The 18,626-nt window shown below is 36.9% G+C and overlaps 2 protein-coding genes across 2 annotated transcripts; both read left to right on the top strand.

Moving 5' to 3' along the window:
• Positions 1-395: 395 nt before the first annotated feature.
• Positions 396-2,398, top strand: LOC141844593 (short-chain dehydrogenase TIC 32 B, chloroplastic-like). The gene is made up of 8 exons (XM_074732637.1): positions 396-583; positions 847-1,081; positions 1,172-1,251; positions 1,341-1,494; positions 1,600-1,678; positions 1,763-1,847; positions 1,934-1,980; positions 2,077-2,398. Exons 1-8 carry the CDS (start codon positions 466-468, stop codon positions 2,239-2,241), a joined length of 963 nt encoding a protein of 320 aa, XP_074588738.1. The 5' UTR covers positions 396-465; the 3' UTR covers positions 2,242-2,398.
• A 13,679-nt stretch (positions 2,399-16,077) lies between these two features.
• LOC141844594 (short-chain dehydrogenase TIC 32 B, chloroplastic-like) lies at positions 16,078-18,257 on the top strand. Its single transcript, XM_074732638.1, has 8 exons — positions 16,078-16,311; positions 16,598-16,829; positions 16,920-16,999; positions 17,089-17,242; positions 17,348-17,426; positions 17,512-17,596; positions 17,689-17,735; positions 17,832-18,257. Exons 1-8 carry the CDS (start codon positions 16,194-16,196, stop codon positions 17,994-17,996), a joined length of 960 nt encoding a protein of 319 aa, XP_074588739.1. The 5' UTR covers positions 16,078-16,193; the 3' UTR covers positions 17,997-18,257.
• The last annotated feature ends 369 nt before the right edge of the window (positions 18,258-18,626 follow it).

Here is an 18,626-nt window from a genome sequence, read left to right as displayed (position 1 = left end):
TTTATTTATTTATTTATTAACTTATAGTTAAATCATTTAAGATTTTTTTTTAGAATTTAGGAGTTAAATTATAGTATCAAATATAAAAATTTTTAAAATGAAAAAAATTAATTACTCACGGAGTGTACAAGATAAGAAGTGTGGGATAATAATTCGGACTCCATGAATAATCGTTGCACCATTGATAAAACACATAAGGTTATCGAATCCCCTCTCTCTCTATATATAGGACCAAATACAACGAGGATTTGAATAATAAATAACAAATTAGAGAGGATCAAATACAATGTTCTTGTTTTGTTTTTTGTTTTTTTATAACAACTTCCGCGTTTCTTCCAACAAATTGTCAATTTTTAAATTGGAAGCGCTATAAATAATTATCTCCTTGTTTGCTTCACATCTCATCCTCTTCTTCCTCATCGCCTTCTTGCTCTCTCTTCTTTGTTCAAGGCTACTCCCCAAGCCATGGGTTACTTCAGGGAAGCCACCGGCATTAAAGGCCCCAGCGGATTCGGATCCGCCGCCACCGCCGAGGAGGTCACCAGAGGCATCGACGCCTCCCATCTCACCGTCATCATCACCGGTTTGCCCTCTGCCATCTCGGTTATCTTTTCTTAATCTTCTGCATTCCATCCCTAAATCTGTTGGAGTTGGTCATGTGAAATGATTACTAGTTTAAACCGGTAGATTTTGTGAAAATTTTCTGTATGCTGGGAAAAAAAAAAAGATCTTGATGCACAAAATACCATCTTGAACATAAACTTCAGTTTACCAAGAAATTTAGGTCGACGAACTTTTTTACTGCTATGGTACAGCGGCATTTATGAGATTCTTCTTGAAATCCAGGTGCAAGCAGTGGAATTGGAGCCGAGACTGCGAGGGTGCTGGCCTTCAGAGGAGCCCATGTCATCATCGGTGCAAGGAACTTGGAAGCTGCCAACAAGGTGAAGGAAAAGATTGTACAGGGCCAAATCTCACCTGCTAGAGTTGACATCATACAGATCGATGTTAGCTCACTCAGATCTGTCAGAGCCTTCGCCGACAAATTCCTTGCAATGGATCTGCCTCTCAATGTCTTGATGTAAGTAGCTGCCTGCATGGATCTCCTGCTCTGTGTTACATGTCCTGTCAATCTTTTGTGCCAAATCTCACATATTCAATTTGTTTTCAGTAACAACGCTGGTATCATGTACTGCCCGTTCCAGCTTTCTGAGGATGGTGTGGAGATGCAGTTTGCCACTAATCATCTTGGTGTGGTTCTTCACACTTCCCAGATCAGCTTTTTTTCCTCCCAAGTATTCATCATGATTTTGAGTCTAACACGGTCCTTCTAATTTCAGGTCACTTTTTGTTGACAAATCTTCTCCTCGAGAAAATGAAAACCACAGCAGCGAAGACGGGGATTGAAGGCCGCATCGTGAATGTATCCTCTATAGCTCACATTGGACCTTATAGTGAAGGAATCAAGTTCGATAAACTCAATGACAAGAAGTCGTAAGTGATAACTAGCAGTCAGGCATATGGATTTTCATGACTACAAGATTTTAGTGTTCTCTTCCATTCAATCAACTGATGCTTTCCATCTGGTTTACTTTCCAGATACAATGATAAATTGGCATATGGGCAGTCCAAATTGGCAAACATCTTGCACTCCAATGAGCTCGCGCGGCGCTTGAAGGTACTTCTAATGGTCTAGAACAGATGCTGTTCGTAAAAAGAAAGAAGAAATTTATCTCATAGAATACAAATTCATGGTTGACAGGCGGAAGGTGCAAATGTCACAGCAAATTCTGTTCATCCTGGTCTGGTTAGGACCAACTTGGGAAAACATTCTCCCGTCTTCATGAGTATGCTACTTAAACCTTCAAATTCACTGCTGATCTACTCCATAGTGATTCTCTTTGAACTCAGATTTCAATTTTGCTTTTGCTAGCGGTGTTGCGAACTGTCACCTGCGTCTTGTGGAAGAACATACCTCAGGTCTGTCAAACTTGCTGAATAACCTTATATACTTGCTAGAATTTGTTCCTACAACGTACGGTTGAGCACCAACACTCTGCATCTTCACGATTACAGGGAGCAGCAACCTCTTGTTATGTGGCAGTGCATCCAAATTTGAAGGGTGTGAGCGGGAAATACTTCGCCGACTCCAACGAGGAGAAGCCGAGTGACATGGCCAGAAATGCAGAATTGGCTAAGAAGCTCTGGGACTTCAGCGAACAACTGGTTAATCCAAAATAAGAGGAAGGGTTATTGCACGAGTTCTAAGTTTTATGTGGCTTGTTACTAGTTTCGATATTGTGTGGCTCAAGACTACTGCTGTTATTGTTTGCCATAAAGCTTGTACTGCTATAGATTAAGCATGTATGAAATAAATTGGCCTATCTAGTTGACACAAGCCTTGGCACCTCCCTTGGTTCTGAAATTACTACAAACCTAACCCAGGTTGTACTTGCTTTCATTTTGTAGATTTAGTACTGATCTTTCTTGTTCAATCATATAAAAGGATGGACGTTGTTGCCATGGTCTGTAGATTTGATTGAAGTTCACTTGTAAAGAATAAGTTGTCCTATTAAATTAAAATTGTAATCTATACACCATCAATGCACATAAGTTTTTACTTATCGGATTAAATTAAGTTAATCCTATCTAATAGGGCGAACCTACTAAAATATCCATGAGCTATCTATTTAATCTATATTGTCCATGTCTATCTATATTGTCTATATCTATAAATATATTATTAATAATATAAAAGTAAAACAGGGGCTCGCTCCTGAGCAGCTGAGTCGTTGAATCCGAATGGGCTACACTCCCGAGCACTCGGAGCACCCAAGTCGTCGAACCCGAATGGGTTGTGCTCCTGAACACCCTGAGCTCTTGAGTCGTCGAACCCGAATGGGTTGCACTTCCAAACACTAAGTGCTCGTGCGGGTTGAGTTCCCAAGCACCCAAATATTGATGGCTCGAGCCCAAGTGGTTGAATCTCGAGTGCCGAGAACTTTGAATGATTTGCACTATCATGCTCTAATACAAAGGTAGTTTGATACGGTTACAACGACGACAATTACCAGGGGTGTACCCTTTGATACAAGTGCAACTGAATGAAAAAAGACAGGATAGTTTTTCATCGCTCTTCTCCCTTTATATAAGGTAATGATACTGCCATCTCAGAGGTATGATAACATTACTCTACACTATCTCATCAATTCGTTATTTCTTCTTTAAGATCTGACTTCAGTGTCGAAAGAATTTCATCTAGCTATGTCTCAATTCCCTTCTAACTTTCTTTTGTTAGGACTTGTGCGAGCAAGATGGGTGAATAGCTCCGATCACTTTGTCTTGATTGTAGGTTCATCATTTGAATGCGCAACAGAATACTTGAAACAACTTTGATGTCACATCCACAACATCTTGATTTTACTTGGTATTCACCTCTTAAGCGACTAATCCAAGACCTAGTCCTAGAGAGTCACTACCACAAAATCTTCTCTTTCTTGGAAATACCTTCCAGAGGCAGAGAAACCTCTTACAAATCTTTCACAACCAAAACAACAAGAAAGAACTATCCAAAAGCAAATCCAAAGAAAGTAATTACTTTATAAGAATCTCATTTTTATCGATATTGGTTGCTTTAGAATGCCTCTTGTTAGTTTAGAAATACATCAACATTTATCCTCAAATCTCCAAGAACTAGTATAGAAAATCTTCTTGAAACTCTTCTCTTTGTAAGCAAAAGGTGGAACCGCCACCTTAGCGGCCCTCATCTAGTCCCGGCCCCACAAGTGTCACTGAACGTCCTCTGAACCTTTTGAAATCTGTTTGATTTTGTCAATTATTTGAACATCAGTCGATTAATTTGTCCGATCAATCAACTGATAGCAATCAGTCGAATCTCGCATTCGAATCAATTTGTTTCTATTTAACTCCTGATTGATATTAGTCGATTGATACTAATCATCAATCGACGAATGTTATTAATCGAGTTTTTCAATCGATTTTTGAAGTTTCTATATGCTATAAACTGTCATCAATTGACTGATGCAACCCATTAGAGCATCCACAATGCAAGGGCGTTATAACGCCTTCCGCCTCATTAAAGAGCATGGGGTCCACTGCCACATACTTATTATAATACCATATCTCTTTCACCCACATTCCTATTAACATTAATACTTATTATTTATAGATCCCACCATCCACACAATCATCTTAAAATTATATATATTAAATAAATATATTTTAAAAATATTTTAAAATATTAAAATTATTTTTATTATTTTTATCCATTTTGAATAAAAAATAAGATTGTATGGACTTTAAAAAATAGATGGAGAGAATATTTAGATAGTAGAATTGGAGAGTATAATAAGTTAGAATGAAAAAATATGTATACATTGGTAGATATTTATAGACGAAATTTTGAACTAGCCATTAAAAAACTAACCATTTTATTTAATTTTTAATTTGAAAATTTATAATTTTTTAATAAAAATTAAAACTAACCGTTAAAACTAACCGTTAAAACTAACCGTTTAATAAATATATTTAAAAAAATAAATAAATAAATAAAATGCATGCGGGGTGGGCCAGGCTGGCCCACCTCACAACACTTTAACGTGTTCAAAGTATTGAACGCATTAAAGAGTTTTAACGCCCCACATTGGCGTGGGGTGTTATAACACGCGCGTTGAACGTGCGTTGGGGATGCCCTTAGTCAATTGATACTGTAGTAATTTATTGTAGTAATTTATTATTCATGGTCACCATTCAATGTTACTGTAACAGTATTGTAGCAACACTATAGTAATTGTATTTTTATAATTTTACGATCATTAATCGATCAATACACTCTACCAATTGACTAATACTTCTATTTCAACCTTACCAAAATCCGATTGACTTCAATCTACTAAGACTTCTTTGATCAACATCCGATGAATCTTGACTTGCCAAGGCTTTCCATTGTCTAGCATTCGGTTAACCTTGACTTGTCAAACTTCATTGTTGTCTGGTATCCGATTCACCTTGACCTATCGAGACTTCCTCATTGCCTAACATCCGATCAACCTTGACTTGTTGGGACTTTATGCCTCATGCAAACTCCTTGTTGAACTTTTGACCGTCAAGTATCCTATCAACCATGACCCACTTAGACTTTCTGTCTCGTGTCAATTCCATGTTGAATTTTTGATCACCAAATGTTAGGTCAACAATGGCCTACTTAAACTTTCCTCTTTTTGTCAAGTATTCAATCAATTTTGATCTACTTGACTCTTCCTCAATCAAACTAACTTATTGATCGACTGTCAAATGTCTGATTAACCTTAACCTATTTAATGTTTCACTCGACCAACTAATATATTGATTAAACATTAAAACCCAACTCTAGTCAACTAGATCTTGGTCAATCTTAACTAGGGGTCAATTACACCAACATCTTCTTTTGAGCACAAGACAGTAACTGTTCGGAGGTCATCCTAATCTCAGTCCAACAGTCTACCTCTTTCTCACTATTGATGCATCATTCTATAAGTGTCGCTAATTTGTCCGAGCTCTTCACTCATCATCAATCCATCTTGATCCCAGCCGGATCAATATTGATTCATTTTTTTATGTTTTATGAATGCAATATAATGATTCTCCGATAATCTATTTTAGTTATCGATAATTACTAGAGTTAGGTCCTCTAAATTTTCATCAAAACTTAATTGGTCAATAATGGGAGGAGACGAGAGGATAAGAAGCTTCTCTTTAATTCCTAGACAGATGATGACTACATTTCATGTTGTAGTAGATTTGTCTTACTTACATTTATGGTCGTGCTGGCTTCAGTCAATTTTCGATGGCTAATTCACGTTCATGCTTCCAGAAGGTCTATTTCAAGTGGGCAGCATTTATTAACAATTAACTTATCATATCACACACTTAAATTTAAATTTTAAACTTAAAACATTATTTAATTTTAATATTTACTAAAAATATATTTATTTTCTAAAATATAAAAGAGTATTTTAGAAACTCTTTTATCTGCATGTCAAGTCAACTCCTTAGATATCTAGCTCCTTATTCCGAAACATTCTTTGAAATCTTAGAATAGGAGGGAAGTACCACAAAAGCTTTGCTGGAACTCCTTCCTTTATTGCATCTTTTTAGCCCAACTTCCACCTGGACACCCCACACGTAGGGCAATTGATAAAATCCTCATACTCTTTTCGGTATAAAATACAATCATTAGGGCAAGCATGAATTTTCACGTAATCCATCCCTAATGCACGTAAGCTTTTCTTTGCATCATACAAACAATTCATTGTCATCTGGAAGCATTTCTCCTAACAAACTTAGTAGGTCGGTGAAACTTTTATCACTCCAACTATATTTGGCCTTCAAGTTGAATAATTTCACAATTGCGGATAACATTGTAAATTTAGTGCATCCATGATATAAAGGTTTCTCGGCATCTTCAAGTAGCTTAGTGAATTGTGTTGGATTCTCAACATAACCATCATATGCAACATGTACCATATCTATCGGGTCCTCAACAACATATTTTTGTTCATCTAGCCCTATTTGATTATCACTATCATTATTTGACTTCCCTAACATAGATCTTTCACCATGCCAGATCTATGTATGATATGTCAGATCTATACCATTACAATACATTGTGCCCTTATAGTTTCTACATTTCTTTTCGTTAGATTACCATATTTTGCACATGGGCATGGTATTGCGTCGAGATCATTAGCATTTTTCATTGCAAATTGCAAGAAATATTCAACTCCTAACTCATATTCATGTGATAGTTTATCCTTTGACATCCATTCTTTGTCCATTCTTATTACAACTAATTAACTGACAATGAGCAAACACCTGCATATCATTTTCACAAATCAACTGACAATAATCAAAATTCACATCATTTTTACTATATTATTTTCACATCAACTGACAATGAGCAAACTATTCAAATTTCACATATTACTAATCAATTGACTTCGAACACATGCATATTATTACTCAATCTATACATTTCAATATTATTGTAATAGTTTGTATAAATATTTTTACAAGACATAGGAAAAGATTATAGTCAAAGGCACAAAGAAGTGAACGGTAACTTACCTTCTATCTAATGGTCAGGTTCGTTAGGGTAAACCTCCAAACACAGCACAACCTCAAGAAAATCCAATGGCTTATTATCTAATGGTCTAACCTGCTAAGAATTTTAGAATCGTTATTATAACCCTAATCGAAGAAAAAAGATCGAAGGCATACTTGGAACTCGGAGGAAGTGTACAAGCTCATAAACAAGCGGAGGGCGAGAGAGGAAGGCGAAGCGGCGACTTGTGCCCAGGGGAAGGCGACGAAGACCGCATGTGGACGAAAGTGCTCCCGTTGAGGATGAAACTGGTGCCGCCTGTGTGTTATACTGCGCCGGGATCAAGATTCGAAGAGGATCCCTGGCCGGAGTGCCGAGAGAGGAAGAGGCACGAGGAGCAGAATGCGGTGAGAGGGATCGGGAGAAGAGGAGAGACACAAGGAGCAGAAGGTAAGTGGCGAAATACCCGAAGCAGGCCGCGGACGGCACAAAAAGAGGCGCTAAAACCAATTTCTCAACAACAACACTTTTCAAAAAATCATTGTCTTTCACCCCAATAATGCGCTATTAGACAACACTTTCGACAACTATGTTGTCTTTGACCCAAAAAAAGTGCTAATAGACAACGCTTTTTGAATAATGTTGTCTTTGATCTTTAAAAGACAACGTTTTTTACTAAAAACGTTGTTAAATAAAAAAAGACAACAGTTTTGATAAAAAGCATTGTCGTTCTAGCGTTGTGTATTAGGTTTTTTTATAGTAGTGCAAAGTGGACAATATTATGTCATTGTAGAGATATTTTAATTCAATCGGTTCTAACAAGTGGTATCAGAGCGAGTCCGCTCTTCACCGGACTAACTGCCGAAAAAGTCATGATCCAGATCTAACCATGTGGGTTGAACCTTAAACAAAGGAAGTGGGTGCTCCCGTGTCTGAATCAAGAGGACCAAACACCAGGCAGAAAGTCCTAGTTGCGGCTAGGCAGAAAGTCCTAGTAGGTCAGGTGGACTGAGGGGCAGAAAGTCCTGGTGGGACAAGGATTCGGACATCAAACGGAGGCTTTCCGTTTGATGGGGGCCTATGGTCCTTTGTTTGAGGGGGGGATTGTTGGGTTGCAAGGGTGCAAACATAGTCCCACATCTAAAACACAGGAAAAAGATCATGGGTTTAAAATGATGGAAGATATCTCCATTAACATGAGGTCTTTTGGGGAGAGCCCAAGAACAAAGTTATAAGGGCTTAAGCCCAAAGTGGACAATATCATGTCATTGTGGAGATATTTTGATTCCATCGGTTCTAACAGAAATCGCAATCATTCTTGCAATATCATAAATTTAAATAGTAAGTAAAATATAATCACATTGGACCATTGAAATTTATTAATATGTAGTCAATTTACTTACGATAATATTTGTTGGGGGCAATCCTCTTTAGTAGAGGCTCATTCATCTAAAGGGTGATAATCTGCAATCCATCATGCATTTTTGCGAGCATCGGATGAACAAAAATAATTTATAAAAACATATAGTAATGTGACATAGTGCTAAAATGTAAATACTAATCAACTCTGTAAAATATTGATCATGTTAAGAGTTGTAGAACAACGAATTAAAATGGTAGAAGATTTTTGTTTCGGTGTTCATGGCTATTAAATGATAATATGCACGATCGATGTTTATAGGTAATTGTATTTTTATAATTTTACGATCATTAATCGATCAATACACTCTACCAATTGACTAATACTTCTATTTCAACCTTACCAAGAATCCCCGATCCGTGACTTCAATCTACTAAGACTTCTTTGATCAACATCCGATGAATCTTGACTTGCCAAGGCTTTCCATTGTCTAGCATTCGGTTAACCTTGACTTGTCAAACTTCATTGTTGTCTGGTATCCGATTCACCTTGACCTGTCGGACTTCCTCATTGCCTAACATCCGATCAACCTTGACTTGTGGACTTTATGCCTCATGCAAACTCCTTGTTGAAGCTTTCAGCCGTCAAGTATTCCTCTCGACCATAACAACTTAGACTTTCTGTCTCGTGTCAATTCCATGTTAAATTTTCAGTCACCAAATGTTAGGTCAACAATGGCCTACTTAAAAGCTCCTCTTTTTGTCAAGTATTCAATCAATTTTGATCTACTTGACTCTTCCTCAATCAAACTAACTTATTGATCGACTGTCAAATGTATGATTAACCTTAACCTATTTAATGTTTCACTTGGACCAACAATATATTGATTTAGAACATTAAAACCCAACTCTAGTCAACTAGATCTTGGTCAATCTTGACTCAGGGGTCAATTACACCAACATCTTCTTTTGAGCACAAGACAGTAACTGTTCGGAGGTCATCCTAATCTCAGTCCAACAGTCTACCTCTTTCTCACTATTGATGCATCATTCTATAAGTGTCGCTAATTTGTTCCACTGTCTTCACTCATAGTCAATTCCATCTTGATCCCCAGCCGGATCAATATTGATCATTTTTTTATGTTTTATGAATGCGAATATAATGATTCTCCGATAATCTATTTTAGTTATCAATAATTACTAGAGTTAGGTCCTCTAAATTTTCATCAAAACTTAATTGGTCAATAATGGGAGGAGACGAGAGGATAGAAGCTTCTCTTTAATTCCTAGACACGATGATGACTACGTTCATGTTGTAGTAGATTTGTCTTACTTACATTTATGGTCGTGCTGGCTTCAGTCAATTTTCGATGGCTAATTCACGTTCATGCTTCCAGAAGGTCTATTTCAAGTGGGCAGCATTTATTAACAATTAACTTATCATATCACACACTTAAATTTAAATTTTGAAACTTAAAACATTATTTAATTTTAATATTTACTAAAAATATATTTATTTTCTAAAATATAAAAGAGTATTTTAGAAACTCTTTTATCAGCATGCAAGTCAACTCCTTAGATATCTAGCTCCTTATTCCGAAACATTCTTTGAAATCTTGGAATAGGAGGGAAGTACCACAGAACCTTTGCTGGAACTCCTTCCTTTATTGCATCTTTTTAGCCCAACTTCCACCTGGACACCCCACACGTAGGGCAATTGATAAAATCCTCATACTCTTTCGGTATAAAATACAATCATTAGGGCAAGCATGAATTTTCACGTAATCCATCCCTAATGCACGTAAGCTTTTCTTTGCATCATACAAAGATAAAGGCAATTCATTGTCATCTAGAAGCATTTCTCCTAACAAACTTAGTAGGTCGGTGAAACTTTTATCACTCCAACTATATTTGGCCTTCAAGTTGAATAATTTCACAATTGTGGATAACATTGTAAATTTAGTGCATCCATGATATAAAGGTTTCTCGGCATCTTCAAGTAGCTTAGTGAATTGTGTTGGATTCTCAACATAACCATCATATGCAACATGTACCATATCTATCGGGTCCTCAACAACATATTTTTGTCTCATCTAGCCCTATTTGATTATCACTATCATTATTTGACTTCCTTGACATAGATCTTTCACCATGCCAGATCCATGTATGATATGTCAGATCTATACCATTACAATACATATGTGCCCTTATAGTTTCTACATTTCTTTTTGTTAGATTACCACATTTTGCACATGGACATGGTATTGCGTCCAGATCATTAGCATTTTTCATTGCAAATTGCAAGAAATATTCAACTCCTAACTCATATTCATGTGATATTTATCCTTTGACATCCATTCTTTGTTCATTCTTATTACAACTAATTAACTGACAATGAGCAAACACCTGCATATCATTTTCACAAATCAACTGACAATAATCAAAATTCACATCATTTTTACTATATTATTTTCACATCAACTAACAATGAGCAAACTATTCAAATTTCACATTTACTAATCAACTGACTTCGAACACATGCATATTATTACTCAATCTATACATTTCAATATTATTGTAATAGTTTGTATAAATATTTTTACAAGACATAGGAAAAGATTATAGTCAAAGACACAAAGAAGTGAACGGTAACTTACCTTCTATCTAATGGTCAGGTTCGTTAGGGTAAACCTCCAAACACAGCACAATCTCAAGAAAATCCAATGGCTTATTATCTAATGGTCTAACCTGCTAAGAATTTTAGAATCATTATTATAACCCTAATCGAAGAAAAAAGATCGAAGGCATACCTGGAACTCGGAGGAAGTGTACAAGTTCATAAACAAGCGGAGGGTGAGAGAGGAAGGCGAAGCGGCGACTTGTGCCCAGGGGAAGGCAACGAAGACCGCATGTGGATGAAAGTGCTCCCGTTGAGGATGAAACTGGTGCCGCCTGTGTGTTATACTGCGCCGAGATTAGGATTCGGAGAGGATAAGCTGGCCGGAGTGCCGAGAGAGGAAGAGGCACGAGGAGCAGAATGCAATGAGAGGGATCGGGAGAAGAGGAGAGGCACAAGGAGCAGAAGGTGCGTGGCGAAATACCGGAAGCAGGCCGCGGACGGCATGAAAAGAGGAGCTAAAACCAATTTCTCAACAACAACACTTTTCAAAAAATCGTTGTCTTTCACCCCAATAATGCGCTATTAGACAACACTTTCGGCAACTATGTTGTCTTTGACCCAAAAAAAGCGCTAATAGACAACGCTCCCTGAATAATGTTGTCTTTGATCTTTAAAAGACAATGTTTTTGACTAAAAATATTGTTAAATAAAAAAAGACAACAGTTTCGACAAAAAGCGTTGTCGTTCTAGCGTTGTGTATTAGGTTTTTTTATAGTAGTGCAAAGTGGACAATATCATGCCATTGTGGAGATATTTTAATTTCATCGGTTCTGACAAGTAGTATCAGAGCGAGTTCGCTCTTCATCGGATTAACCGCTGAAAGAGTCATGATCCAGATCTAACCATGTGGGTTGAACCTTAAACAAAGGAAGTGAGTGCTCTCGTGTCTGAATCAAGAAGACTATACACCAGGCAGAAAGTCCTAGTTGCGACTAGGCAGAAAGTCCTAGTAGGTCAGGTGAACTGAGGGGCAGAAAGTCTTGGTAGGACAAGGATTCGGACATCAAATGAAGGTTTTCCGTTTGAGGGGTGCCTATGGTCCTTTGTTTGAGGGGGGATTGTTGGGTTGCAAGGGTGCAAACATAGTCCCACATCTAAAACACAGGAAAAAGATCATGGGTTTAAAAGGATGGAAGATATCTTCATTGGCATGAGGTACTTTGGGGAGAGCCCAAGAACAAAGTCATAAGGGCTTAGGCCCAAAGTGGACAATATCATGTCATTGTGGAGATATTTTGATTCCATCGGTTCTAACAGAAATTGCAATCATTCTTGCAATATCATAAATTTAAATAGTAAGTAAAATATAATCACATTGTACCATTGAAATTTATTAATAATGTAGTCAATTTACTTACGATAATATTTGTTGGGGGCAATCCTCTTTAATAGAGGCTCATTCATCTAAAGGGTGATAATCTTGCAATCCATCATGCATTTTCTTTAATTTATTGATGGGAACCATTTTCAATCTAGATACCTGTGAGCATCGGATGAACAAATAATTTATAAAAACATATAGTAATGTGACATAGTGCTAGAATGTAAATACTAATCAACTCTGTAAAATATTGATCATGTTAAGAGTTGTAGAACAACGAATTAAAATGGTAGAAGATTTTTGTATCGGTGTCCATGGCTATTAAATGATAATATACACGATCGATGTTTATAGGTATAAATATATATCTAACTCCTCGATCAACTAGATTCGTTTGATAATTTGATATAAAGGTGATTCTTATAAGTGTTCGTACCATGACTGCAAGATTCAAGATATAATTATAAATTAATATAATAATATCACAAACATAATAAAAAGTTATAATATGAAGTGAAATTTTTACTATAAATCTAGTTGAGTAATATATAGATTTATTATATACCTATTAGATGATGATGCTTTCCTGAACAGTAATGAGATGAGATGTCGATTACTTCCCAATTTATAAATATGCTACCTCACACACATGAAAGGAAGTCATGTATTGTCAGTAGTGACCTTCCTCCCATACAAAGGTAGAAATAGGTCATTTCAAATCTTGAAACACTAATATCAGATAGGCCACATCTTCTTTTTATTTTTTTTTCTTTTTTTCTTTAAATATTCCTTCAGATACGATAAATAAATACAACTCAATGTATTTAACAACAAAAAATAAAATCAATGAAATACAATTACTATCAAACTTAAATATTCCTGCATACATATCAACTTACTTTAATAGTATTTAATCTTAAAGTGTTAATTTATTTTTTCTTCCTTGCCATTTATGGGCCTCCTGTTCTTCATCAATCTCATTGTCGATTAATATAGTGGTATCCTCTTCTTGCATATCAAAATTCACTGCCATAGAATTTATCTCCAAGTTACCCCCCTATCCTCTTTTATTTCTCTCTTATTCTTCATCCTACCAGTGACCAATCCTAGAGGAGTGGTCCTGTGATCATAGTGACTTCTGTCGTATCCTCTCCTTATCATATTAATTAAAACTTCTTCAGAAAGAGGATTTTTTGCATGATGGCTAGTTGGATAAGAAGAATCTTCCCTTTGCAAATTAGCAACTAAATTCCTCATTTAATTTAAGTAAACTTTCATTTTGGAAGGTAAGAATTTGGATTTATTTTTTCTTTTCAATGCATTTTAAACATCCAGCTACTTCTTGTGAGCCCATATGAAATTGTGCCGCCAATGTCTCACCTTGTTGTGATGTAGACTCAAAGTCAATAGGGAGGGGAGTCCCAAGTAAATAGAATTCCTCGGGGATAAGGAGAATATCAACAATAATCTACAAAATCAATAATGATACATAATTAATTATAAATATTTAACCATATAACATGAATTTAATATTAGTTAAAGTACACAATGATTACTAAGGAGGTGAGACTCCTTCTAACTTAGCTCTTACTCTTTCTATATGAGAATAATTAAACCTCCACTTATTTATTCTCGGTGCTATAATACTGCTTGGGAATTGAATAGGGATATGCTCAAGAAACCAAGCCCATGTCATAATTCAATAATTAGATAATATTACATATTTATGAAAGAAATTAACTAGCTAATCAAAACTTACAATAAGTAGACTAGCAAATCCCTTTATATACGGTTGTGAGAGGATAGGGCTAGGAGTCTTTGATGCAAAAATATACTCAAAATATTAGAAGTTGAGAAGTCATATAATTATATATGCCTCTACCCAATTATAATTTCTTAGATTATCAAAATCATCTACAATATTTATAATCCCTAAAGGTAACTTACATATACTAGAAACAAATAAAATAGAAGAAAAAACATGCAAAATATAAAATTTATAAAAATAACAAAACATCCATATCCAAATCCACATAGCGATAATAAGTCTTGAGCAAGTCTTCCCATCTAGATCGATTCAGTTCTTTACTTGCAAAAAATCTTTTGAATAATTGACCAGAAGCAACATTAGAATTCCCTTAAGTTGTATCTTTCATTGTGAAGGGACAACCACATGAAAGAATTTAAAACTCTTTGCTTCCGATTCTTAATTATCAAATATATTAACTAGTAATCCCTTAAGTCGTGAAATTTCTAGCATGCTGAGGAATTATAACATTGATGTATTTTTCATGGAAATGTATTTTTGAATAACCCTTTTTCCTTTTCCTTTATGGTAGTTTCAAAAAATAATTCTCTAAAATGTCTAAACTTACTCATCTAATATAATTTTTTCTCCAGACTTAATAATTGCATCTTTCTTACATAAGTTGATCTAAACTTTTAATATAATTTCCTGCAGCATATCAAAACAACAATCAAGCTTTATAAAACTCAATCCAATAACTTTCGTAAACTTAAGTTCAACTAAAATTAGTCACTAATGTTATAACAATGAGGCAATTACAATGCAAAAATAAATAATAGATACCCTAATAAAAAAAATACCTTTCAAGATGATGGCAAATTAGAATCTTGAAGCTTCGACATTGTACCAAAGTGAATGTGGTGAAAGTGAAGGCAGTGTTGCTAGTGAACACAAAAGCAGGTGAAGGTTCTGCTGTCAAAGAAGAGAAAAGTCATTGAAGGAAATGAAGCCGATCATCAACAATGGAGATGCTGAAGGTGATGAAGCGGTGAAGATGGTGCTACTGGAGAAGAGAAAAGTTGCTGAAGGAAGTGAAGCATGTGAATAGTGAAGCCAATGAAAGTGGTGCTGACGGGGAACAAAGAATACGCTGAAGGTGGTGAAGCCGATGAATAGAGAAGTCAGAGCGAAGGTGGTATTGCTAGGAAACAGAGAAGCCGAAATGAAGGTGGTGCTACCAGGGGAATAAAGAAGTCGAGGTGAAAATGGTTTGTCGGGGAATTGAGAAGCTGGGTGAAGGTGGTGTGAGATAGAGAAGTTAGCGATGTAGGAACTTTGGTCGATTGATAATGTCAGGATGAATAACTGAAGCCGATGGCATTCGATGGGAAATCGATAGAAAAAATAGGATTATTATGCAAGTGGGAAATGACTCTACAGGGGAAAAAAATGAAGACATGATTTGGATTGCAAATGTGGTTCAGATGATGATGTGACAGATAGAAATTTTGCAAAAGGATAAAATCATAGGATACGTGTGATTTGGACAATCTCAAAATTATCTACGCAATTTGGATAAGTCACATAGCTACACGTGCGCGGTTTGGGAAATTGCCAAAAGCTTTGAGTATGTGAACGAATTTAGTCAAGTGCGTCGACCGTGGATAAACAGTCTGTTCTGCGTTAGTATTACAAAGGAGAGACTACTTAATTTTTTGGTTTGGAGTCATAAAACTAAAAATTATTATTGTAAACTATGAGGATTAGAATAATAATAACACAGTGATCGAGGATCAAATACAATGTTCTTGTTTTGTTTTTTGTTTTTTTTATAACAACTCCCGCGTTTCTTCCAACAACTTGTCAATTTTTAGGTGATTAAGCGAGATAAATAATCATCTCCTTGTTGCTTCACATCTCATCCTCTTCTTCCTCATCGCCTTCTTGCTCTTTCTCTTCTTTGTTCAAGGCTACTCCCCAAACCATGGGTTACTTCAGGGAAGCCACCGGCATTAAAGGCCCCAGCGGATTCGGATCCGGCGCCACCGCCGAGCAGGTCACGCAAAGCATCGACGCCTCCCGTCTCACCGTCATCATCACCGGTATGCCCTCCGTCTCCTCGGTTATCTTTTCTTAATCTTCCGCATTCCAGATCTGGAGGAGTTGGTCATGAGAAATCATTACTAGCTAGTTTAGACTGTGAAAAGTTTTTGTTTGCTGCAAAGATCTGGGTTTTTGTTTCACACCAGATCTTGTTGCCGGAAGAAAAGAAAAGATCTCATGCACAAAATACCATCTTGAACATAAACTTCAGTAGAAATTTAGGTCAACGAACTAATTTTTTTACTGCCTTGGTACCGTATGTATGAGATTCTTCTTGAAATTCAGGTGGAAGCAGTGGTATTGGAGCCGAGACTGCGAGGGTGTTGGCCCTCAGAGGAGCCCATGTCATCATCGGTGCAAGGAACTTGGAAGCTGCCAACAATGTGAAACAAAGCATTCTACAGGGCATCCCATCTGCTAGAATTGACATCATACAGATTGATGTTAGCTCACTCAGATCTGTCAGAGCCTTCGCCGACAAATTCCTTGCAATGGATCTGCCTCTCAATGTCTTGATGTAAGTAGCTACCTGCATGGATCTCCTGCTCTGTGTTACATGTCCTGTCAATCTTTTGTGCCAAATCTCACATATTCGATTTGTTTTCAGTAACAACGCTGGAATCATGTACTGCCCGTTCCAGCTCTCTGAGGATGGTGTGGAGATGCAGTTTGCCACTAATCATCTTGGTATGGTTCTTCACACTTCCCAGATCAGCTTTTCTTCCTCCCAAGTATTCATCAGGATTTAGAGTTTAACACGGACCTTCTAATTTCAGGTCACTTTTTGTTGACCAATCTTCTCCTCGAGAAAATGAAAACAACAGCAGCGAAGACGGGGATTGAAGGCCGCATCGTGAACCTATCCTCGGTAGCTCACATTGGGCCTTACAGTGAAGGAATCAAGTTCGATAAACTCAATGACAAGAAGGCGTAAGTGATAACTAGCAGTCAGGCATATGGATTTCCATGACTACAAGATTTTAGTGTTCTCTTCCATTCAATCAATTGATGGTTTCCATCTGGTTTAACTTCCAGATACAATGATAAATCGGCGTATGGGCAGTCCAAATTGGCAAACATCTTGCACTCCAATGAGCTCGCGCGGCGCTTGAAGGTACTTTCTAATGGTCTAGAACAGATGCTGTTCGTAAAAAGAAAGAAGAAATTTATCTCATAGAATACAAATTCATGGTTAACAGGCAGAAGGTGCAAATGTCACAGCAAATTCTGTTCATCCTGGTCTGGTTAGGACAAACTTGGGGAAACATTCTCCCATCTTCATGAGTATGCTACTTAAACCTTCAAATTCATTGCTGATCTACTCCATAGTGATTCTCTTTGAACTCAGATTTCAAATTTGTTGCTTTTGCTTTCAGCGGTGTTGAAAACTGTCACCTGCGTCCTGTGGAAGAACATACCTCAGGTCTGTCAAACTTGCTGAATAACCTTGTATACTTGCTAGAATTTGTTCCCACAACGTACAGTTGAGCACCAACACTCTGCATCTTCACAATTTCAGGGAGCAGCAACCTCATGTTATGTGGCAGTGCATCCAAGCCTGAAGGGCGTGAGCGGGAAGTACTTCGCCGACTCGAACGAGGAGAAGCCGAGCGACATGGCCAGGGATGCAGCATTAGCAACGAAGCTTTGGGACTTCAGCGAGCAACTTGTTAATTCAAAATAAGAGAGACGAGTGTTGTTTGATTCCTACGTTACGTGGCTATTACTCCTCTTCGTTGTTGTTTTCTAGTTGTGTGGCGTGAGGCTTCGAAGTATAATTGAGTTGGTTACGATGAAAACAGACTTACTGAAGTCTAGTTGTGTGAGACCGTCTGTACTATTATTGTTATTTTCAAAATAAAGCCTAAGCTGCTATATTTTAAATATGTATGAAACGAAGTGGCCTGATAGTTTGAAGCAAGCCTTGCGACTTTCCTTTCCCCTTTCAATTTCACATTCCTCCATGATCCCTTTTCTTTTGCAATAAAAATAGAATTCGTTATTCCAGCGGCTTCACAGAGAGATCATTTGTAAAGTAAATCGAAAAACTACAGTTGATCACGACGGAAGAAGATATTGCTCGATTTCGTCAAGATTCGAATCCTTATCTTCTTCCATAAGTCTGTTCTGTCGTAACCAACTCAGCTATACCCTGAGCTCCTTCACGATTCCTTTTAAAATTAAGGGAGATAAATCATGATATCTCATTATAATTCTATCATCTGAGTGTCAATTCGATTAAGTCTACTTGAGCACTCCATTAATCTCGACGAATCTAGTCAAAGTGGAACAGAAAATGAATTATCGCCAAAGG

This window comes from Curcuma longa, chromosome 13, assembly GCF_044706935.1.
Source record: "Curcuma longa cultivar G26 ecotype Majalengka, Jawa Barat chromosome 13, ITB_CL_G26_1.1, whole genome shotgun sequence".
NCBI classification, from domain to species: Eukaryota; Viridiplantae; Streptophyta; class Magnoliopsida; order Zingiberales; family Zingiberaceae; genus Curcuma; species Curcuma longa.
This window is presented reverse-complemented; position numbering and strand designations above follow the sequence as displayed.